We start from the raw sequence: 24336 nt of genomic DNA, 5'->3' as shown, positions 1-24336 counted from the left end.
TTATTTTGAACTGTTAATAACATAATCTGGCTCAAAACACCTTGGCTTTTACCACTAGACAAGTTACTGTAGTCATATGTTCTTCTTGTTTTTACATGAAAACTAATAAAAATTATTTGGACCAAAAAAAGGGTTTTTAAGTAAAAGGTGTGGGGGTGTCCAGGAGGCTGAAGAAGGAAGGCAAATAAGTGGAAACCACCTTCTTTAATGGGACACGGGGGGGTGCTGTGGGTTAAACCACAGAGCCTAGGACTTGCCGATCAGAAGGTCGGTGGTTTGAATCCCCGTGGCAGGGTGAGCTCCCGCTCGGTCCCAGCGCCTGCCAACCTAGCAGTTCAAAAGCATGCCAAAGTGCAAGTAGATAAATAGGTACTGCTCCGGCGGGAAGGTAAACTGCGTTTCTGTGTGCTGCTCTGGTTCTCCAGAAGTGGCTTAGTCATGCTGGCCACATGACCTGGAAGCTGTACGCCGGCTCCCTCAGCCAATAAAGCAAGATGAGTGCTGAAACCCCAGAGTCGGTCATGACTGGACCTAATGGTCAGGGGTCCCTTTACCTTTACCTTCTTTAACTGGATCAATGAGTCTTCCATGAGCTCTTTTTTTTTTTTGCAAACCATCACTCAGAAACATCTGCACTAAACCTTTTATTTGATAAGTGTTAAGAAAGCAAGACTGCTAGTAAGAAAAGAAGACTGCTATAATAGATCTGGCAGTGTTACTGGGCATCAGTCTTCATTCTAACAATAGAGTTTTATGTCTGGAAATAATCCCGTCTCCATTCTTGGTTCCCCCCCCCCCCCAATAATTACAGTAATAAAAGAACAATATTAACTGCTGTATAAACAAAGCTCAAATCTATAATTTTCTTTTTAGAGGGCTCTTTTTGAAAGAAAAGATTTGTGAGTGTAAGACGTAAATTACTATTCTATGAGAATGTAACATAAAGGTCTGTCTCTGTGGAACTGGCATTTTCTGCTGTTGGGGTATTTCTATGTTCGATGTTGAACATGCAATATTATATAGCAAATTGTTTAGACTAAAGAGAGAGGCTTCTTTTCCTCCAAGCTGCCTCATCAGCTGCTTTGCAGCTGAGTTCATCTGAAAATTAAATTACATTATGTTTGTAGACTTTTTTTCTTCTTCTTCTTTTTAAAGGCCACCCTCTTATGTCTGGCTCAGCTTCCTTGCCAGATTCTTTACTTTATTTGTTCATAATTAGTAGAAGACTCCAGATGTCAACAAGAAATTTGTAGAAATACAATTTTCAAAAGGTACGCAACTGTTTGTGTCAGAGTTCGAGTTCAGTAACGGTAATGTTGTGAATACATCTTTTTAACCTTTGTAAGTTACTTCCACTACATACATATTATTCATATAAAATTTCATTCGCTGTAGTATTGCTATGTCTCGTGGGTCTCGTATGCATAGCCAAATCCCACTAGTGTTCAGAGAACAGGATTGAAAGTAGATTCATTTACTGTTCATTATGCAAATGCAGGGCACTTTTTCCGATTTTGCTGATAAAAATTCTATGCTGCAATTCACAGAGCTATAACTTTCAGAACTCTTTGGGATGAGCACACACCCAAATTCAAAAATACATTTACTTGAGGGCACGTCACACTGATTTTCATTGAACATTCTTCCAAGAAAGTGGGAAAGTGTTGCAGCCCAAGCTGAGGATATGACTACTACATAAATTATAGTGTTACTCTGAAACTGTCTGTAATCAGTCCTCAGCTCTATCTGGGTGGGAATTCATGCTCGATTGTCACTGCATCCCCCATTATCCCACCCATTTTTCTCTCTATGTGTGCTTCATCCCAATGGTGAGTGGGCTGAACTGGTACAGACATTGCTATGGATTTACTCTGTCACCAAATTTGGGGCCTAGGAGGATTTTTTCCCTGCAGACAAATTGGTTCATCTGTAGGTTTTCACCTGCCTCGTAGCAAACGTCACAACTTTAGTGGTTAAGGCATTGGGTGGTTTCTTTTATCACCAGGGTACCCTGTTAAAAAGGGTCCTGGAAGGGGTAGAACCATCTGAGTGTCCACACAGGGGCTGATGGGCTATAGAACCCCTTTCAAGAGGCGGTGCTGGTGAGAACATCACACTTGACCATGTCAAGGGGCAGTGTTCATGCCAGGGCTGACCCATCCCAGGTTCAACTAGTAGATGGGCTGGTTTGGGGTTAGATGCTTACCCAATGCTTTGCCAGCTTACATCTGTTATCAATAAAGTTGTAGCCTAATTTAACCTGTCCAATGGTCTCCTGTGTCTTATTATCATGGTCACACACCATGCCTTATGCACCTGGGCCATGCAAAAAGATAAGCAAGCGAAGATAATTATAATAATACCTACAAAAGGTGGGTGAAATTACACTAGAGCATTTGGAAATTGTAAGCGGCTAGCCTACAGGAGGAATGTCCTTAACATTTGTTGGTTGGAGCATCCCAGCATCCCTATGAAAGGAACACCTGAGTGAAAAGAGGCATAGGTCTGCTGGCACAATCAGAGCTATGCAGTTCCTGCAACAAGGCATCTATCAATCTGTGCCAACAGATAGCCACTGTTTAATTTCCTTTTCTGCCACTACATGCATTGGCCCAGCGTAGGCCACTTTTGTCACACCCTTCTGCTTGTCGACTGGCAGTGGCAAATACAAAGCTGTCAATTGGCAAAGCTAGCATAAGCATATATAAAACATATGGATAGAAATATATGTGCTAAAGGCATTTCTTTGGCTTCAGAGGCATCATTGTTCGAGAAGCTTTAAATGATGCACAAATGACAGCACAAACTCATTTAAACATGGTCAAACCATAATCCAGACATATATATATATATATATATATGTTCTATTAAGGACAATTAAAAGCAAAACAAAACCCAGCTTGTTTTCACTAGCTAATACAGTAGTTGTGAGCACTGGAATTACTGGAAACCATTGAACAAAAACCCTTTCTATTGTACACTTAGAACAAACATAGTAAAATAATAAATGAAATAACAGAGAGACCATATTTCTACCACCACCACCCCAGTAGAATCACATGTTCATCTCTTCATGTGTAACAGACCAGCTGCTGTTTGCTCTTGTTAAATTACAATTTAATCTTTTCTCAGCTGGGTGTATTAACTTATGTGTTTTCCTAGCATGTAGCACAAGGAGACGAAGAGGCTGGCTGAAATGTTTGTGTGTCATTCAAATACTGTAAGTAACCATAATGCCAGAAAACATCCCCATATGCTCAGAAAGGGGAAAGAATTCATAAGTGTCCAAATTCATCTACACCCATATGTTGATATGTAGGCAATACTTTTGGGCACACTGGCATATGTGGTATATGCGGCAACTGAAATGAAATCAATCAGAAGTCACAGCATGCAACCTGCCTAATTATGATAGAACACCTCACATATTTCATCTGTGCAAATCCACGTTTTGAACAACAGATGGTGTTGCTATGGGATCATAGCATCCTGAAAAGCTGCAGATGTACAACACTCATGCAACATGCTGAAAACTGTCAACCTGTAGCCCTTTTTCAGAAGAGGGAATCAAGCAAAGGAGCTATCTAAAAAAAGAAGAAGAAATGTACACATTTGAACTTCTAATGCTATTTTACATCAAAAATATGTAAAGGAAGGAAAAGCACACACACCCCAACCCAAACTCCTACATATCCTCAGCTTGTTGTAATCTGAGGTAGAAAAGACTAATTTACAAATGTTACAAAGTCGCCCAGAATCCATGACTGAAGAGAGCTTTTTGTCAAGTTTTCCTTGCTGCAAGTATGGTCTACCAGACTATGTAGATTGTATAGACTGGATCTCTACATTAAATTTTATATTTAATGTAGTGTTCTGCAAAGACTTAATGTAAAATTTGCCAAGTAATTATACTCTATTTGACCTTAACATCTGAAAGGGTGTCTCCATGAAATTTTGCATTAGATTAATTGAAACTCTCCTTGCTGACGTTTGAACTTTGACCGAGAAAGTAGAATAATTAGCAAAAGTCTAAAAGAATTCGGGTTGAGAGAGAAGTTCAGCATAAAATGTTCCAGAAGGTTACATTTCTGCTGACTACCACACAAGGGCTATTCACCTTCAAGTTCAAGAGGAATACATTATAAGTACACCTGTTTTGGGAAACACCAGTTTAATCTCATAGACAAGATGACAAAAATGCTTATTGTCTGCTCAGTGCCTTCACAGGAGTTAGCAGACAATTTCAGCAACCACCAAGATCACAGCAGAAACCCAAAAGACTTTATTGCATCTCAGTGCTATCACAACAAAGCCAGAAGAGTAAAGAACACAAAACAAGAAGCTGATGAAATGCCATGTTAGATTTATGAAGACCAAGGTCTCCTTAACATAGAAATGGTGAAGAATGAAATCTACCTTGATTTCAGTTCAGAGTTCAGTTCAGCAACAGATTGGTTAAAGTGAACTGTTAAATATAGACAGCTGAAAGATGAAAATTATTTTTCAGGTTTTACTAAATTTGCCTGCTGCAAAACGTATTCAGTGGCTCATGCCTAGTACTCTCCTGAATGCCAGTTCCCCCTGCCACAATCCTTATTCTGGAGTAAGGCCCATTATAATCAAATTCTGGCATTCTTAAATTACATCCATGAATTGGGCATTGGGCCCATATGCTGGCATTGGCCTTCCATGCCCAACCATTCCACATTGAGTGGAAAGGTCTAAAGAAGGATCGTGAAGTGACATTTGGCTGAATCCATTCTGTGATCATGCATAGCTCCTGATCATGGACCATAAGCACGTTGGCATGCTTACAATTCCGCTGTGTGCACATCCAATTGTCCCTTTATCGGTTGGGTTGAATAAGGTTTCAATGGAACTATGTTTTCATATGACTTTGTTCATTTGTAATTTGGTTAGACAAAACTTAAAGGAAATGGTAGAACTTTGCAAAAGGATTTCAAAGACAGATGTGGGTAAGTGTTATCAGCTTCCGAATAAACTGAAGTTAAGTCCAGAGACACATACAGTGAGTGGATCTACTGAGCTGAGTATGAATGATATGCCAGATCTTGGGCAGGCGAGGCTCATGCTCGTATTCAAGAGGAAGACTTTTAGCTTGGTGGAATCCTGGATCTTCTTTGGTTTTAGACATTCACATGTCAACTATGGTCAGAAGTGTGTTCTTTCAGTTTTGACTGATATCATCTGCTCTGGAGATTAAGAGCTTGACTATATATTGCACACTTAAGCAATCTCTTGACAAGAAGCTGTTCCTGAAAACAGTTTAGACACTTCTATTGGTCCAGTTCCTTCTAGCTACCACCATTATATTTAGTGAGATGCAGGACTTTTGATGGGGGCCCATACTCTGTTGAATTCTCTCCTAAGGGAGAACCTCCAGGTTCTTTTGAAACTTTCAGGTGGCTGATTAACAAGAAGAAAAAATGTGAAATAGAGTTTAGGCATTGTCCCATATCACCTATACTGTTTAATTCCCTGACAAGTGTTCCATGGGTATTACGGTATATCCCAACTCCTAATATAAAGCACTCTGTTACCTAGAATTGGAGACATGAGGCATGAATGGTGCCAAAGCAGGATTTCCTCCCAAAGCAAATATGAGCTTCAGAAAAGCGATTTTTCTCAGCAACATGAGAGGAAAGGATTAAATTCTCTCTGTGTGCCTGATCCGATCCCTTTAACTGTTGGCACCCCAGACTGATACAATTTGCACATGGGAACGCCCTGTCCCGAGCCCTGAACATTACATGCAAAGTCAGATTTAACATAGCATCTAGTTTGGTCCTAAGTGCAGAAATGGGTTGCAACACTTGGAGAACCGAGTGCTTTGAAAATGGTAAAGAAGGGTTAAAAAACAAATGAGAAATAAAAGCAAGAAGGTATACATAAATGAATAGTCCCTGAGACATAATCAAAGCACAGAGAGAACAAGACGCTGCAGATGGAAAGAGGCAACTGCTTCACTAGACAAATGATCCCGCCTTATCCCCCAATCAACCTGATTGTTGGTAATTTTATTTATTTCTCTCCTTTGTGGTACTGATGTTTTACAAGGCAAAATCACATCACATTCTTTGGCTGTTACCACCTCAGGCTGTGATCTTGTCAGATCTCATCAACTAAGGAGGACTCAACCCTGCTTAGTATTTAGATAGCAGATCTGTAAAAAGGAGCCCAGCTTTGGAGGAAATGAAAAAGAGCAACTCAAAAAGGGTTCATTGTTGATTCTCAAATGGAACACTGCCAGCTCTCCACTGGGGCGGGAGGGGATGCCTGCCCATTGTGTTTTTAATGTTGTTTATAACCTGACATATAAATCCAAGAAGACAGACTCTCTTAGTACATTGAACATGACACAGTCAATCCAATTCAAGATAGAATTTTTCCATGAAAGGCCCATGTTCAGAAGAAATAGTGTTTTTGACAAGATTGCTAAGAGCCCTTTATTAGTTAATCATAACGGCTGAATGCAGGTTTGGTGCTGCCAGTTGACGTACCACAGTTAGGTGAACCCATGGAATCACACACCTTTTGCTCTTCCTCCCTTATCCTTCCCCCTTAAAGTTATGCTTTTCTGCCTTCTCCTACTTACATAATAATTTCCCACTTTTTATTTCAGAGCTGGTTGTGGTTAGCATTATGTCTGTTCATAAACCATAGTTAGCCCAAACCACAATCTCTGGTTTGATATTTAGCATCATTACAGTACTGGCTAAAGATGTAATGCTAATCATAAAAGGTAAAGGGACCCCTGACCATTAGGTCCAGTCGTGGCCGACTCTGGGGTTGCGGTGCTCATCTCACTTTATTGGCCAAGGGAGCCGGTGTACAGCTTCTGGGTCATGTGGCCAGCATGACTAAGCTGCTTCTGGCAAACCAAATGCCGTTTACCTTCACACCGAAGCGGTACCTATTTATCTACTTGCACTTTGAAGCCCGTTTGAACTGCTAGGTTAGCAGGAGCAGGAATCAAACAATGGGAGCTCACCCCGTCGTAGGGATTCGAACCGCCAACCTTCTGATCGGCAAGCCCTAGGCTTTGTGGTTTAACCCACAGCGCCACCCGCGTCCCTAGTGCTAATCATAGTTAGATTAAAAAATGAAAGGACACGGGGAAAGTCCACGCAAGCAGTAATCAAAGAGTGTCCCTGACTCCCAAACCATAGTTACATCAGCAGCAAACTAATGTTTGCTACAACTTGCTTCCAATTCATTTCACAACAGTATTTATTTACTTTTTTCATTGTTGTCCCCCCCCCACAAACTTGCCTTCAAATTCTGTATATGATTAAGTGCTCTAGAGAATGTTTTCTCCAATAAGACCCACTGCTTATTGAGACCAGATCCAAGTCCAGTGAGAGGTTCAGTGATAGTCCTACAACTATTACTACTACTACTACAATTACTATTATTATTTTATTGAATTGATATACTGCCCTATACCCACAGGTCTCAGGGAATTGACTCTTCAGGGACACCCACCAAGCAACACTAATTTACAAAAGACTATCTAAAATATTTAAAATACTAATAAAATCAGACATACACTGGCTCCCTCAGCCAGAAGCAAGATGAGTGCCCCACAGTCACCTTTGACTGGACTTAACCATCCAGGGGACCTTTACCTATTAACTAGTAGCTAATTTTAATGTGAACTCCATTGTGTTTTATTGAGTTTTCTTTATTATTTTCCCAGTGGGACTGTCAGTATAAAAACAACCACAGAAAGCACTGCAAAAACATATGATCAATCAGAAACCAAGGAACACAGCATCATAAAATGTCAATAGCAGCAGAAAATGTGCACATTAGCTTAACAGTTTTAAAAACATTACTTTAAAGCCCCAGTAAAAAATTACTGAAGCCCCGGGGGGGGGGGAATACAAAGTGATATTTTGCACAATTATTTTACTGGGGTTGTACCTTTTAAATTATATAAAATAAAACTTTCAATGCACATTTTATTTATTTTTCTTCTTTTTCTCATATGAACTTACTTTTGTCACATGAACTCACTTTGCTACGCACTCAGGTGTATCAAAGGACACAGCTACCCCAATCTGTGCACCAAGGCAATCTGCATCAGTTCAGTTTACCATGCTGGCTTTAGCAATTTCCACCTCTGATTATAACAAACCATAATGTACAAGAGCAAGCCAGCCAACCAGCTATACCTTTAATGGTATGTAAGTTTCACCTTTAATGGTATGTAAGGGGACGCAGGTGGCGCTGTGGGTTAAAGCCTCAGCGCCTAGGACTTGCCGATCGAAAGGTCGGCGGTTCGAATCCCTGCGGCGGGGTGCGCTCCCGCTGCTCGGTCCCAGCGCCTGCCAACCTAGCAGTTCGAAAGCACCTCCGGGTACAAGTAGATAAATAGGGACCGCTTACCAGCGGGAAGGTAAACGGCGTTTCCGTGTGCGGCTCTGGCTCGCCAGAGCAGCGATGTCACGCTGGTCACGTGACCCGGAAGTGTCTTCGGACAGCGCTGGCCCCTGGCCTCTTAAGTGAGATGGGCGCACAACCCCAGAGTCTGTCAAGACTGGCCCGTACGGGCAGGGGTACCTTTACCTTTACCTTTACCTTTACCTAAGTTTCACCGCATTTGATCATTGTTAAACACATGTGGAAGAAAAACTGTGGAGGAATAAATGTGGGGGTCTTAATATTTTACAACAGAAGGGGAAGTGGAGCCTACATGTAATAATCTGGAACACTCTTTAAGAAATTCCACTTTTTCCTATACTACTGCTGACGGAGGAAGAAACTGAAGACATCTGAAGCCAGCTAGCATCTCACCTGTGGAGTAAGGTCACCACAGAGTCCAGAGACATTTTTTCCTGCTTTGACTGCACTCCCACACTTTGAAAAAGCTAGTCCCTATGTTTCTCAGCTGTCCACATCTTTTTCATTTTCTTTTAGTGCTGAACTAGATAGAGCAGTTGTTTATCTTTTTAATTCCTTTCTCCTCATATTTTATTTCTGAGAAAGCCAATAAACTGGATTTGATCCACTGGCTCAAAGGGGGGGGGGACACACCCAATTTATTGCAAAGTTGAAATACCCAACTGTCCATTCCTCTGAAAGTATTTAGGGTCGTGTATGCATTGAGACATTTCTGAAATTGCAACTGGTATGTTGTCCTAGATGCCACACACAAAGGTGCAAACATGTTGTTTTCAGAGTTAGTTTACAGGTGAGCCCGCTATGAAAATATAGACAAAATCCAAGGCAGGTAGGCCCACTTGGCACAGTTGATTGACTTTAATAGGTGCTGATTATGCTGCTCATATTGCATGAAATTAAAAAGCTTACAAATGTTATGAGCCATTACCCTTCCATTTAAGAGAGCTTATGACATGTTAGCAACATTTAATGAAATTCTTTTCAGTATGCTATAGGCAGCCTCAAAGAGATTGCACTTTGGAATGTTACTTGTGAAATTATTTTCAAGAAAGTTTGTTTACTGCAAGAATATCTCTCCACTATCAGGGTGAGGGTATACAGTACAAGAAAAATATTTGTCATCTTTGTATTTTTCCCAGGGAGGATTTAGTCATAAAAGCAGATGAACATAGAGGAAAATATATATTTATGCAGGGGTTCCCTTTACCACCTTGCCTGAGCACAGCACACATTTATTTTCGTTCAACAGGAAAGCCTGTGTGAGGCTTTCTCTTTAATGTATTTTGTAATACATCTATGGAGCAGAGAAATTAAGTTATACTTCTTTTTATTGTAGAGAAATGAAGGGAGAGAATGTTTGGTAAGCATACAGGATGTTAGGAAGGGCAGGCTGAAGTACCCTATAAAACAAATTCTCGAAAGTTGCCGCAATTCTTCGTCAATGAATTTTCTCAAGCTATGAGCAGCGGTGCCATGATGCGGATGTTTTCAGGGTATGTAAAAATTATTAGTGCTTTTCTTTGTGGGGGGGACTTGTTAAAAACCATGCACGTGAACTCCAAATCCCAGCCGATTTTATCTGAAAACCTCCCTCTGCACCACTGAAAATGCCAAAAAGTATATGGAATCAACTTGTGATGTTTGCATTTAGCTGACATTTCTTGCAACTGGAACTGTTGCAGCATTAATGGTTTCGGTTGCCCTTGCTTATTCTTCTGGTTGCCTGCCCTCTTACCTTGCTGTTTACAGTTCGCTAGAAACGACGCAAGATCCTGAGATGATGGAACTGAAAAGGACATTTAGAGCATTCTCTGCAAAGCAAAGTTCCCAATGTAAGCGAACTAAAAACACAGAGATGCACCAGATATCGTGCGGCTACAGCGAGTGGGTGGCTAGATGTGGCTGTGCGAAATATTTACTTATTAGTCAGCAGCTGCTAATTAGTAACTTGTTTTGTCAAGCTAATAGCAGTTTAAAATAATATTCAGCAGCATTTGTTGCTTGAATGTAACTGAAATCAGGAAGGAAACAAAAAAGGATATGGATCCATGTGCACTGTTTGGCTCCAATTCCAATTTTGCTCTAATTTTCACCCTTCAAAGCATGATCCTTATTACCTGATTTAATTTTTTTTTTAAGTCACACTGCAAACAAGAGGCATGATCTAAACTTTTGGACTTTAACTCTCCCAATGTAATTATTTTTTAAATCACAGGCACACTAGAATTTAAAGTATTTAACTTTTGTTGGATTATGACTGCTCCAAAATTCTGCCGCAGGAACCAGCTGGCACAGCCACTTGGTTCTGGGGGCAGGGGCTGGGCTGCCACACTGTAGCTAGATGATAGCCCAGGTGGACAACCATCTGGTCATTGCTTAGATGGTTGTTGCTCTCCTGCTGACCTCCGCCATGCAACAGGGTACAACTGGCACTCCTTGGTAAGGGGTGAGCCATTTATCAGTGGAAAGAACCATGCTGTCTATGAAAGCTCTACCTCAAAAATCCCATTTTGGGGAAAGGAGGTGGTTTCATAGGCAAATGGTTTTGCTTTATCATTCAGCTGAACAATTTGCATTCTACTTGTTCAATTTCATCATAAAAATGTATCCATAATCTTTTTTTCCTGCTCCCAAGTCTTTTCAACACCTGTAAGGTGGAAACATTCTCTTCCCTTATATACATTTATATACAACTGCTTATCACACATGAATCACATGCAAGTTTAACTAGATGGCATAACTGCACAATGTAGTAAGTACACTATATAATAATCTACACTTGTCTTACATGAAGGTGGGAACTGCTTGGGAATCTATATGCCCATTTTAATGTTTATAAATGCACATAATTTTGTGCTATAGGGCAGGTATCCTTGTTTAATCCAAATTAGTATTTCGGTGTTAGCAATATTTGCCCCATGCTTGAAGACAGGTATGCCTCCAGAACAAATAAAGCAATATAATAACCTGAATTACGGAGCACAGTTTCCACATTAAAACCTTTACCTGGCAAATTTTTAACATTATGAGACAAGTGCTCTTGCAAAATAATTATTTTTCAACATTAAAAGCTTCCTTTACTGCTTGTACCATACTAATAGTAGCCTAGAGGAGAATCTGTGAACTAATAAAAGCAGGCACTTTCATGGAAATAGAAAATGCAGGGCAGCATAATTTATGTAGCATCTATTAGGTTGAGATCAATTTACTGAGTACTAAGAGAAAAGGACAGAGGGAAAGATATATTTATGTGTCTAAACAGTATGCTAGATGCACCACTGCAGACATTCATTGCACATGCCATGACTATGTGTACCCAAAATCGAGAGATGGGTGATTATGCCAGTTTTAGTTTCTCTGGATTTCTCAATTCTCCACCCTTGAAGCTCAGTTCTCCACATGTCCACATCAGTTTGCAATTTTTTTAAAAAAGAAAGACCTCATAAAAATTGACCAGCATTTTAATATGAATCTTTCCTTATTATATACATCTTTACATGCAATTTTAGAAAATACACACATTTTTGCAAAGCAACTTTCTTTTATATAATGCATATTTATGGTATTTCATACACATTTTTATGTATACATCACCCTAGTATATGCATTTTTGTACACATTACTTGGTTGGAAAACTGCATTGCAAAAATGTGAAAGGTGTGCATTTCAAAGGATGGCTGTGTTTCAGTCCACATATTGTTTTGGAAAGTGCAAATTAGGTAGGTTCTCCTATAGGTGTGAACTGAGACAAAGTATCCACTCACCTGGGACTCAGGGTGGAGTGGCTTTTGCCACATGGCGTGGCTGCAGTGGATCTGGGGAGGCCGCAATCTTCTGGCATGGCTGGGGGAAGAGGTTACCTGCCACTGCCCATCTCTGGACTAGTTGGTCTCCCAGGTAAGGTTGGGTGATGCCTGCTAAGCCAATTTGAGGCAGGAGCTTGGGGGCTGCGACCAGTCTGCCCCTAGCCTGTGCAGACAGCAGACAGGTACAGCCCACCCTCTTGGCTCCATCTTTATTTGGGTTTGACTCCTGGAGCCTGGTCACTTGGCCCTGACCCTCTCAGTCAATTCCTGAAGCTTGGTTCCTATTTCCTGGCTTCTGGTTCCTAACTCACTTCTGATAGCTGTCTACAGCTCTGCTGTCTTTTAATTTAAGTGAAAATTCAGCACATCTCTTTTGTTACTGGGGTGAGACGACCAGCAACGTCAGTTAGCTGTTCTCAATGTATCGCAAGCTCTAATAAGCCATTTTGTCAAATTCACTAGGTCTTATTTCCTGAAAATATGCTAAAGACTGCATCTTGACTCTGCATGATGTGCTCACGTAGGAGGGTGTATCACATAGAGTTAGGAATGTAATGTAGAAATGAATCAAATATATATTTTTATTAAGTTTATGCCTGTTGGCCAAACTGCCTCCAACTAAGTGGCCAGATGGTACAAACCCGCCATCTCCACAAATGTATGCTGTGGTATCTTTTCCTGCACTTTGTTTCCAATAACTGCAGACACTGAAAAAATGTGTGCCCTGCTTGCTAGGACAAACTTGAACTTCTGTCCTGGATCACAGTGAGCCCTGAGGCTAGTTTTCCGTTCAGGTTTTCCCTTGAGAACATTGATGTTTCTCTTGCTAGGGGCCTTTTGGAGTTAAGAGAAAACGATATTCCTCAATTTCAACACTATACGATCTACCAGACAGGAAGAGAGTGGACTGGATTTCTAAGCCAGAACTATTGATCCTCTTGCTATTGATCTCCTATAACCAACTACTACCTGTCTATTTTGTCTGCCAGGAGAACTAATTGAAATTAGGACAATTTGGGGGTTTTCATTACTATGGCTGCAGTTGAATGTACTTTGCATAAACCTACTTTCTTTACACACAGAAGAAATGCCATGCGGCATCTGCCTTCATTGTCCCCAGCAGCAACAAAACATGTCTCTCCTGCACTGGTCTCTATAGCCACAGTTTGAGTAAGTTTCCAACAGTTTGACTTCACTCCCAAAGGCACACTCCTCCATTGTCTCCCAAGACAAACCAATGCAGACCAATTTCTTTATTAAGTAAACCTAATCTAGGTGGATTCTAACATGTTTACCACACCCCACATTATGTGCTTTTGACCAAGTTTCTATGAGGATATGGCAAACCTTTTTGGGTTATGATAAATTGGAACCTGGTAGAGTTATAACATCCGATCAGACTCTAAATCAAACTTAAGGTAATGGCCATGTCTGCACCTAGCACAGGGCCAAATCACAGCTTGGTGCAAACGTGAACACGCTGACTTTTGGAATGGAGACAGCAGCTGTTTTACTCTTTCCCAGTATGACACAACAGCTGTGCCCAGCTTTGGCTTAGGCACATGTGAATCTAGGATCTGTGTTCCTCAACCATGAGCTGTAGCCAAGGGGTTTTTGTTGTTGTTTTTTGCTTACCATGGCAGGAGAATTACAGTTTCTGTTGCTGATTCAATAAATGGTTGCAGTTGTTGATTTAATTTAAAATACAGTCCCACTAGAAAAACTTGTGTAATTAGACTTGATTTCTTAATCTGGGTTGCCATCTAGGTCAGGGGTGGGGATCCTGTGGACATACAGAAATTATTTGACTCCCATCAGCATGGACAAATGAGCAGGGAATATGCGAGCTGTAGTTCAGCAACATCTGGATGGCCACATGTTCCCATCCCAGATCTAACCCCTGGAATGCTAGGAAGAGGAGAGAGTGAGAAGACTCTCTAAAGGTTGCAAGTAACCTAAACAGACAAACAGCCTGATTTATTTCTACTATTACCAAGACAGAAAATCAGTGGCGTAGCGTGGGTTGTCAGCACCCGGGGCAAGGCAAGTAATTTGCGCCCCCTAACCCGTGAATTTGCACCCCCTAACCCTAACCCCCAGATGTTGTGCCCGGTGCGGCCGGCCCCCCTGCACCCCCCACACTACGCCACTGCAGAAAATAACCAGATTGTCTAACAAACTCTCTGTTGCGGTTGCTGATAGACCTGAAGAACAGCATACTGCAAAAATAAAAAAATAATATAAACTTAAATTATAAATTTAATAGCTATTTTAAAAAGAAGTTTGTCATAAAATCACTCACTTAAATTTGAGTCAACTATGGCAGTGAATATTGGAAACTACAGTATAGCAATCACCATTTGCTAGCACATAAAATTAACCATTGTGCTGCAGTGCAATTTTCAGTCAAACTTTGTTCATGCAATTTACAAAGGCAAGCAGATGGTTCGTGCAATAGTCCACAATAAATTACAACAGTTAGAAAGACAGTTATGTACCAAGAACAGCAAAGAATTTGAGCTTCAGATGGGCTTATAGATGACCCTTCCAATTTTTAATAATCTCCATAATTTATGTAAAGGCAAGAAATGCAAAGATGCCTAATGTGCTTTCTTGACGAAGCACAAATCACTTCTATTTACCCAGCCAATGTTTCATGGTCCAGTTAACTTCTTAATTAAAGACAGCAAGATGTTCATGTTCCATGGAAGTGGCATGGAAAAGAATGTTTAGTGTGCAATATGTTCAGCTGGGAGTTCTGGATGCTCTGCTTGCTTCTTGAGGACCTTATGAATCTATCATTTTTCCCTTGAAACACAGCTTAAAATGTATTCAGTCAGTGCGTGAAGCCAGAGAACTGCCTACTCCCCAAATAATTTTTTGTCATTAAACTGCTTGCAATATTCCAATACCTAGTCAAGTATGACCAATCACCTATAAAAGTTTTATTTCTTCCAAAAATGCCTTTTCTTATTTGTCTAGACAATGTTTGAGTGCAAAGGTCAAAAACGGCATCAGTGTCTCAATCCCACTTGATAGAATTAATTTGGACACTTAGAACGCTTCCAGACACTTACCCCTAGCTGAATGGGAAATTACAAGAGCAAATGGGTGCAGCACGCACAACCACCTCCTCATCTCTCCCTTTCCCATCAAACAGTGGATTGGCTGGGTTTGGGTATTTTTCAAAAAGGCATACACGTCCAGCTCAGATTGCTCAGCCTGCACTCTCTCGGATTTGAGCCAAACCCTTTAACAAGGTGGCTACAAAGGTTAAAAGAAAAGGAGATTCACCCAGGCACAGCAGCTAATTACTGAAGTCTTAAAGAAAGTCATTTAAAAATGACAGGTTTAAAATACAGTATAACTCTTCCATAAAGCCAGCCATTGAACTGGATAAGAACTGTAAAGCCCTTAGTATACATAAAGGGATATAGATATTACACATAGCAACAAACTCGAGGAAACATAATATTTGTACAGAACAGAATGCTGGCTTGAATGGAACAGAATGAAGGGTGTAAAGCCTGTAAAGCCTGCAAAGACATCTGGAAGGGCTTTTCTCCTCCCCACCAAAAGGCATCTGAATGTTGTTTGCGGTGGCAGTAGTACCACTACCTGCAGAGGTCCAAGGACCCACTCAGCCCCACTTTCTTTATATAGTAGAATTGTGTGGCAAGTTCAATACTGCTCCCATCCCCACTTCAGTAGGCCAACTCTGACAAGAGAGTAGGACCATCCACCTGTCAATCAGATAGTATTGATGGGTGGGTGGCACTTGTCAAAGGTAGTCCCTGACTTGCTGGGTCAAAAAAATTCCCCACCCTGATCTAGGACAAATGAAGCATGCTTGTTATCCTAATCTGTTCTTCTTGTCCCTTAAAGGAATACATAAGTTAGGATTTTGATAAATTAAAGGCCCACATTAAGATGTTTACAATTATGGCTTCGAAACTCCCTTCGGTAGTGGTAATGATGGCTGTTCATATGCTTTCTTAGTCATAGCACCTAAGTGGACTTGACAGATACAGCCAACACATGGGCTGTTAATGTATCTGGGTGCAGAAATGAACCACTGGCTAATCCATCATTCTCCACCAAGCAATACACAGCCTTAAAGGAGAACTGGAGCTGATCTATGTGCCCAGGTCCAGCTAATACAATAGTCCCAGTCTCACAGATTCAATGTACAGTGGTACCTTGATTTGCAGTCTGGTTTGCATACATTCTGGATTACAAACACATCAAACCCAGAAGTGCATGTCCCGGTTTGTAAACTTTTTTTGGATTACAACCCATTATTTTTTTTTTATTCCGAACAAACAAATTTTGGAGGCCCCATTGGCAAAAACACACTTTGGGTTACAACCTGTTTTGGTTTACAAATGGACCTCCAGAATGGATTATGGTTGTAAACCAAGGTACCACTGTATTAATATAATTGTGTAAAAGAACAACAGCGGAAGGGCTTCCCTGAAATCAAAAGGGTAAAATCATGATTTCTCACAGTATAATTTCTAAGAGGAATTTGTTTCACACTGGAAGAGTTTAGTCTTAAGAATATTATTATGTATGAAATGCTGAACTCATGGTATAACGTTATTATACTCGATAAAGAGATAATGAACCTTAATTCCATCTTTAACTGTGCTTCATCTGCTATAAATAATATACCTAGCACCTGTGATCCTACCAATATGACAAAACATCAAAACCAGCAAAAGATACACAGCTTTGTAGCTTGCTCAATATTTCAGGGCCAAACAGTAACACATTAACACATTCCTGCCAGGAGCTTTGATTTCACATTAAGACAATTTCTTATTTTGCAGATGTTTACCATCCATCTACATATGGATACAAGGGAAAGCCTAATGATTTGTCCCGGTGCAGATATATTAAGGATAAAAGTGTGCACTCTGCTCCTTTAGTTTAGGAACTTCTAAAATGCAAGTACAGACTTGGATTCAGTGCAGTTATAATAATGTATGGGAATTAAGGGTGATCATGCCTAATGGATCTCATGGTTTCATGTAAGAACAAATAAAACAAAGCCAGGCTTAAATTTCAGGTCTTCTAGACAGATTCAGTATGATTTATACTTGATGTATATTTATCTGAAGTTACTGGACTTACATACAGCACTTGCACATTTCTGTGCGTATTGTCAATGTCAATAAAAGCCAAGCAAAAGCAGTACAAACATTTCCATACATTTTATTTTGCTGTCTTATTGTATAATGTTTTATCTAGAAAAAACTTATAAGGGCTGGGATCCGAAGGCCCATGTGTACACGAAGGCCAGAGCTTTTCCATTCCTCATACAAGCACAGTTACTTTCTCTACCCTTCTAAACCACTAGTGGGAGTCCTGTGTGGTACTATTATTGAGAGTGGACTTGTGATACCTCTTGGGAATATGAGGAAATGTATAAGACATTTCAAATCCCAATAAACTTTCAAGATTTGCAACTAACTTGTTTTACATTCATTCAGGCGCTTAGTGATACATTTTGATCATAAAGAGCACACTGATTGCTTCAAAGAAATCCAAACAAGATAGAGACAGTCTGCTCACATCCCACATGATTTCTTCATTATGTTCATGAAAAAGGAAGGGAAGAGAGAATTCCATGGCTTGAAACATTAATTGTGCTTTAAAAAAACCCTGTTCATCTCTTTTTGTACTGGCAATTAACACACTACTTAACAACTTGAGTAAGCTGTTTATAAAACTATCAAAATGCATTTTCATTTCTATTGAATTCTTCTCTAGTGAATGAATTTTTTTGGGTCAAAGGTCTTCCTTTATTCCCATAAGAAAATATGTGTGTGTGTATAATATGGTGCTTTCCTCATTAACTCTCCTTCAAAAAATGTTTGCTACTGCTTGGATTACTCTGCAACCAATTTACAAAGGTTATAACCTCCTGTAATGAAAAGCAATTTGGTCTTGGATGTTGCACTGAATAGACCAGAGAACTTAATTTTTATAAGACAAATGAAACTCAACATTAAAGTGATGCTGATGTTATTTAATTGGATATCTGCTCTCAAATAAAAGTGGGATATGCAACTTAGGGCAACACTTCTGAGTAAGAAACAATATAAATTAGAAACTGAACCTATTCATTTATTTTTATTTATTTCATTTATTTATTAAATTTGTATACTGCCCTGCATCCAAAAATCACAGGGCCATTCACAACATAAAAATACGAAATGGGTACAAAAACTGCATAATAAAAACAAAAGCAAACAAGTAACTCCGCTCCCAAATTTGAAGTCTCCTGTTCATAAGAAAGAAACCCTAATTATATTAAATGGTGTCATGAAAATGTAGCCGCAGTCAAAATGGGATGGCTATGTGTCAGAGCAGAAACACAGTGCTATAATAAGGTTACCAGACGTCCCGGTTTCTCAGGGACAGTCCCCGGATTTAATCATCAATCCCCTGACAAAATCTATCCATTCCAACTGAAGTTGAAAAGTGTCCCTGGATTAATTGAAAAAAATCTGGTAACCTTATGCTATAATGTCACAAGGCACAGAACTGGGTAGACAGTGAATGGGATAGAAGGTAGAAGTGGAATTACTGTATTGCTCATCTCACTTTTCAGGCAAGGAAGCCAGTGTTTGTCCGCAGACAGCTTTCCAGGTATTGTGGCCAGCATTACTAAAACACTGCTGGTGCTTGGAGGACCATGATGAGTGCCAGAGCGCACAGAAATGCCATTTACCTTCCCACCACAGTGGTACCTATTTATCTACTTGCATTGGTTTGCTTTTGAACTGCGAGGCTGGCAGAAGCTGGGACAGAGCAACAGGAGCTCATCCCTTTGTGCGGATACGAATTGCCGGCCTTCCAATTGGTTTAGACCACAATACCACCCGCGTCCCTTAATATACTGTACCAGTGTTCAGTAGAGATAAAAAAGAGAGAGAAGGCATTAACCCATGAATTAATGATCTATAACTTAAGGGGAAACTATATGAAATTTATTGGATTGACCAAGCAAAACAATTCTCATTAGGCCTAGTAAATAAACTTTAACTATGATGGCACCTCCACAGTTGGAGGCAGTATAACTTTGACTGCTGGATATTGAGGGCAAATCACAGAGCACTATTAAAAGATCCTCTGCTTGTGAATTTCCCGCAGCATATAGCTGGTCACAGCCAAAATAAGAGTACTGGACTATTTAGAATATTGGACTTCTTGCAACTGGACTAGTTCTGAAATTATCAGTTTTTTGTTTTACAAGATATGCTGATAATTCTTACTTTTAATTGCACAAATATCAGCAAGCTACTCAATTACTGACCTGCAATGCAGCCAACCTAAAGTACAGTTATAAAATAGATTGGTTGTGTACTTGTCATTAGTAACATGTTTTCTGTAATCAAAAGACAAGAATCTGATTTTTCAAAAAAGGGAAGGGAAACTTACTGTCTTGGACCGGATTTCTTTGGCGTAGAGAGGTTTCAAGAATTCTGAATCTCCTTCTAGCTTTAATCCTTTTTCTGTAATCCTTAGATTTCCCATTCCATCCTGAAATATAAAAATGGTCGCCATTAGCCATGATTTCATAAACATTAGGCTGTCAAAAATGTATTTCTTGTGGGGGGGGGAACCATGTAAAACACTGGGAGGCACTGTACAAGGCAATCAATTGCATTATCCTTCTGGCCTGGGTTTTCTGAGGAAATTGTGTTTCAAGCAATTTGAAATGTCCCCCCCCCCCAAGCTGCTTATCTGCGTGAAATATGCCCTTTGGCTTGTCATCTGAAGAACAGAGAGGTGAGAAAGAAAAATGATAGGTGGCGTTTAATGTTAACACAAAACCATTCATTGTAGCAAGTCTAGCTTTCAACATTTATACAAATACTGTCCCTTCATTTATGACAAGCTCAGGACACAAAAGATGGATCTGCCTGTCAGAAATACCTACCTTTAAAATTGACAGCTTGCCATTAAAAAACAAGTATTTTACAATCTGAATTATCTCTCTCTGTGTGCATAATTAATTCAACATCTTATTTGGGACATAATAAGTCCAGGTTTTCAAAAAACAGCAACAACACACATTTTAGATAGTCTAACAGGCTGCCCATAAGAAAGAGAAATAATCTGTAGGCTGAAATAATGGGGGCTGAAAAGCAGTTTGCTGGAATATGAATGTGCATTTTTTCCAACTCTCCCATCTCCCCAGTTTCTTTTATTTATCTAGTAGAATAATAAATCCATATAGGCAAGCAAAATATATCTACATTCTTACTACATTTTTACTTTAATGTCTCATAACCATGTCACCTGTTGCACCAAGCATCTTAGTAGCTGAAGATGTGTTGGCAATGCATATGCATGTGAGAGGCAAAGTTATCATTAGGATATCAAAGAAATACACAACGATTCTAAGATGCAGAACAATTTTTACATTTTAGGAATATATAGTTAACAACATGGTAGCAATTTCAGAAATTTGTACCCCAGTTCATCTTAAATTCACCAGAGCCCAAATCCATCAAGAGCTCCTAGATCAGTCAATGGTCTCCATGGTTACTCACCTACAATATGGGGGTTTTTTTGTGTGAGGCTACCCACCAGTATGAAAATTGGTTACTTTTATTGCTGCCCATCTAATTTTTTTATTGGCACCCATGGAACTTTTATTAAGATATGAGTACTGGCATCTCATATTTTACAAAAAAGAGAACTGCTTATAATTATGGATGCATTCATACATTAATGTTAATTAATTAATGTAGCTGCGTCTGAATGACATGTGATTGTGCACATGCATATGACACTGAATCCAGAAAGATCCTAAAAACGTAATGAAAAGGGTCTGGGTGGGCTTTTGCATGCTCCATGAACACGAATGGGGGTCCAGAATGAAGCCCCTACATAAAACAAAGATTGCCTGTATATACCAAAAGCCAGGTTGCAAAGAAAGACACACACACACACACACACACACACACACACACACACACCGTCTTTGCTGGTGTGGCTGGCAAGTAAACTTGTACTTCATAGTTGAGTCAGCTAACATAATGGTGTCACCATCTGATTGACAGGTGAGAGACCACACTCACCAAAGAGGTCCTGTGTGGCTGGGGGAGCTCAGAATCTACAGCTCATAGTACCTAAGCTCACGGTGCATAGATGTGAAAAAAATATTTACAACAAATGGTGTGAAATGCAGGCTGGCTGTAGGCTTCTAGCAGATGTCTGCAAACAGTCTACTTCTTTTAGAAATTGTTTAGTTATGTGTTTTCAAAATGTAATGAAACAACTCGCAAACTATAATAGAAAATGAAATAGATATATAAGAATTCTGTTCCTTATGGTTTGCAATGCAATACAATGATATTCAGAGGCACGACACACACAACTGAAAATACCCTAAAAGGCTTTTACCATGAGAAGTTTGATATTTTATCAAGGCAGACCCCTCAGGTTTATTAATTCATGCTGCATTTTTTCCCTTCAAAATTTTGTGTGTGTGTGTGTGTGTGTGTGTGTGTGTGTAAAACGGAAAGAGTAAATGTAACTCACAAACATTGGAAATGCCATTTCTGACAGCATAATTTTAAAGTTATGAAGGAGGGAGTGAAATAGATCTCACTGCTGACATAAAGCTAAACATGCTGTTCTGTAGCCACTTGAGACCAGAACATAAACCCTGAGGCAGTTTTTTTAAAGGATTACTGAATATACCTTATTATCTTAGGTATTTAATGTAAGAGGTTCATAGAGTGTTGGGGTGGTCCTTCTGGGGGCTGTTTGTCCATAGTGTTAGAAACTGAGATATGAAAGCTATGAGCTAAATAGCACCTTAAACCTAGGTTATGGGTGCAACAACGGAATGTCTAGGTGCCCTTTTTAATAACAAGAATACAAAGCTGAAAATGAATGAACTGCAGCTAAAGTATTATGTTCATTTTATACATGGTCTAGCCCTTCCCCTGCCCACCCTCCTAATATTCTTAAGAGGTCCTCTTCTCCGGCCTTCAGAGAGTAGGTGGAAGTGGGGAGGCAGAAAAAGGTCATTTCTTTCACTCTGCAGTTTTAATCTGAAATCTTAGGCGCAGTACTGTGCCCAGAGCTTGGAAACTGCTTGTGCTTATGAAATTCCCTTTAGCAAAATCCTCCTAGAACAATGGGAGTTTCTAACACTGTTTGTCCACCTTTGGTCCCCACCCTGCACTCAGTTCTCATCTGTAGCTCCTAGAAGCTGTCAGCTTTGACTGGCCAGCTAAACCAGGTAAGGGTAGTTGATGGGTCTCAAACCCTTGGTGAGTTAGGAACTTTCCTTGCATGCAAAGACAGGCTCTGGCAGACTGAGCAAATGAGACTAATAGTGTGTTCAATAGTCAAGAAGGTGGTTTCTGAATGTGCGGTGGGGGGTCAGATCTGTCTCATCAACCTGGGAAGGTAGTCGATCTAAGAGAAGGAAAACTGATTCTAAACCTCCGTTGCCTTGTGTGTGAGGGAAAGGCTTTGGGAAGAAACCCCAAGGAGAAATCTGTACCCACTGCCTTGCGGGACATCTTTGAGAGAATAAAAGGCTAAGGAGTAAACTCTACACAAATCTGGAGTTCTTAAAGATGGTTAGATGGCACCTTGTATGCCTCCTTCTGGCAACTCCTGCAGCCTAGCTGGTGCCCAAAGCATCGCTCTGCTTTCCTTTGCACCATATCAGTGAGGCTGAAAGGTGGGCCTTGTCATCTGGGCAGCCCAGTAAGGTAAAGGGACCCCTGACCATTAGGTCCAGTCGCAGACGACTCTGGGGTTGCGGCACTCATCTCGCTTTATTGGCCGAGGGAGCCGGCGTACAGCTTCCGGGTCATGTGGCCAGCATGACTAAGCCACTTCTGGCAAACCAGAGCAGTGCACGGAAACGCCGTTTACCTTCCCGCCGGAGCGGTACCTATTTATCTACTTGCACTTTGACATGCTTTCGAACTGCTAGGTTGGCAGGAGCAGGGACCGAGCAATGGGAGCTCACCCTGTCGCGGGGATTCGAACCCCTGACTTTCTGATCGGCAAGCCCTAGGCTCTGTGGTTTAACCCACAGCGCCACCCGCATCCCTGGGCAGCCCAGTACCTCTCCATATATTGCCCAGGCTAATGTCCTGGAGAGGTCACTACGCAGTCTGACTTAATCCTCGGAGGCATACTCCATTGTCTCTTGAGACAGACAGATGTCAACAACAGCATAAGAGAATAGGTCACATTTATTTGCATAGTTACTTCTTCCCATATACCCCCTTGCTGCCCTGAAAGTCTCAGTACCTTCTGAAACTGGATTCCGTTGGATGAAAGGGGTTGCTTCCCTCCCTGTTCTCATGTAGAGGCACTGTGCACAGGTGTACTGAGCTATCTAGATGCTGTTCAAATAACTTCAGAGTTGAATCTTACAGGAAATAAGGCTGTTAGTAGAGTGAAATTTGGACTTGTTGGAGTTTGATATGCAGGGCCTGCCTGAACTTCCTGCAGTAGAAAACAGATGAGGACAGGGAAGACAGTCTCCAGCATTATTAAACCTAAAGGCTTCATTAAAGGTAACCTATAACTTTTACATGCATGATGTAGATAACTGTGCTAATGAAATACATTTCTATCCCAACTTTCCTCCAAGAAGCTCAAGGTATATATAGTTCTCTCTCTCCTGCCCATTTTATCTACATTTTATCTCTGTATGATAGGCTAGATTGAGAGATGGCAACTTGGTGAATGTCAAATCAAACTTATTCTATTTTTAATATATAATAATGCAGCTTCCATAATTATTGTTTGAAATGCCACTGCAAGCTTCTCTATCAACCTTTTTATTATCCAGAAGCTCTTGTGGTTCAGAACACTGGCAATTATTGTGTGTCATAGAGTTGCAAGGTTCTGCAGAGAGAGGGGGGAAGATACAACCAAGCCCTTTAGCACAATGTAAGTGATGATGAGCTCTGGCCTCAGAGGTGTGAGAATTCAGGGTATCATATAATTTCGAAATAGAAGTGATAAGCAACTCTTCAAGGGAGATGTGTGCTGTGAATTGTATTGTTAGAAAGGGAAAAAAGATGGAAAAGAGCAAATTCTTACA

At 40.4% G+C, this 24336-nt stretch overlaps 1 protein-coding gene across 2 annotated transcripts in view; it reads right to left on the bottom strand.

Moving 5' to 3' along the window:
- Nucleotides 1-24336, bottom strand: part of SGCD (sarcoglycan delta) — a 371263-nt gene that overhangs the window by 81922 nt on the left and 265005 nt on the right. For both annotated transcript variants that reach the window (XM_081901134.1, XM_081901133.1), the window contains one exon: nt 19683-19784. In XM_081901134.1, coding sequence (XP_081757260.1) covers nt 19683-19784 — 102 coding nt within the window. The remainder of the gene's footprint in view (nt 1-19682; nt 19785-24336) is intronic.

Source organism: Podarcis melisellensis, assembly GCF_964234715.1.
Source record: "Podarcis melisellensis genome assembly, chromosome: 2".
In the NCBI taxonomy this organism is placed as follows: Eukaryota; Metazoa; Chordata; class Lepidosauria; order Squamata; family Lacertidae; genus Podarcis; species Podarcis melisellensis.
Note: the sequence above shows the minus strand (reverse complement) of the source record. Positions and strands in the feature narration are given on the sequence as shown.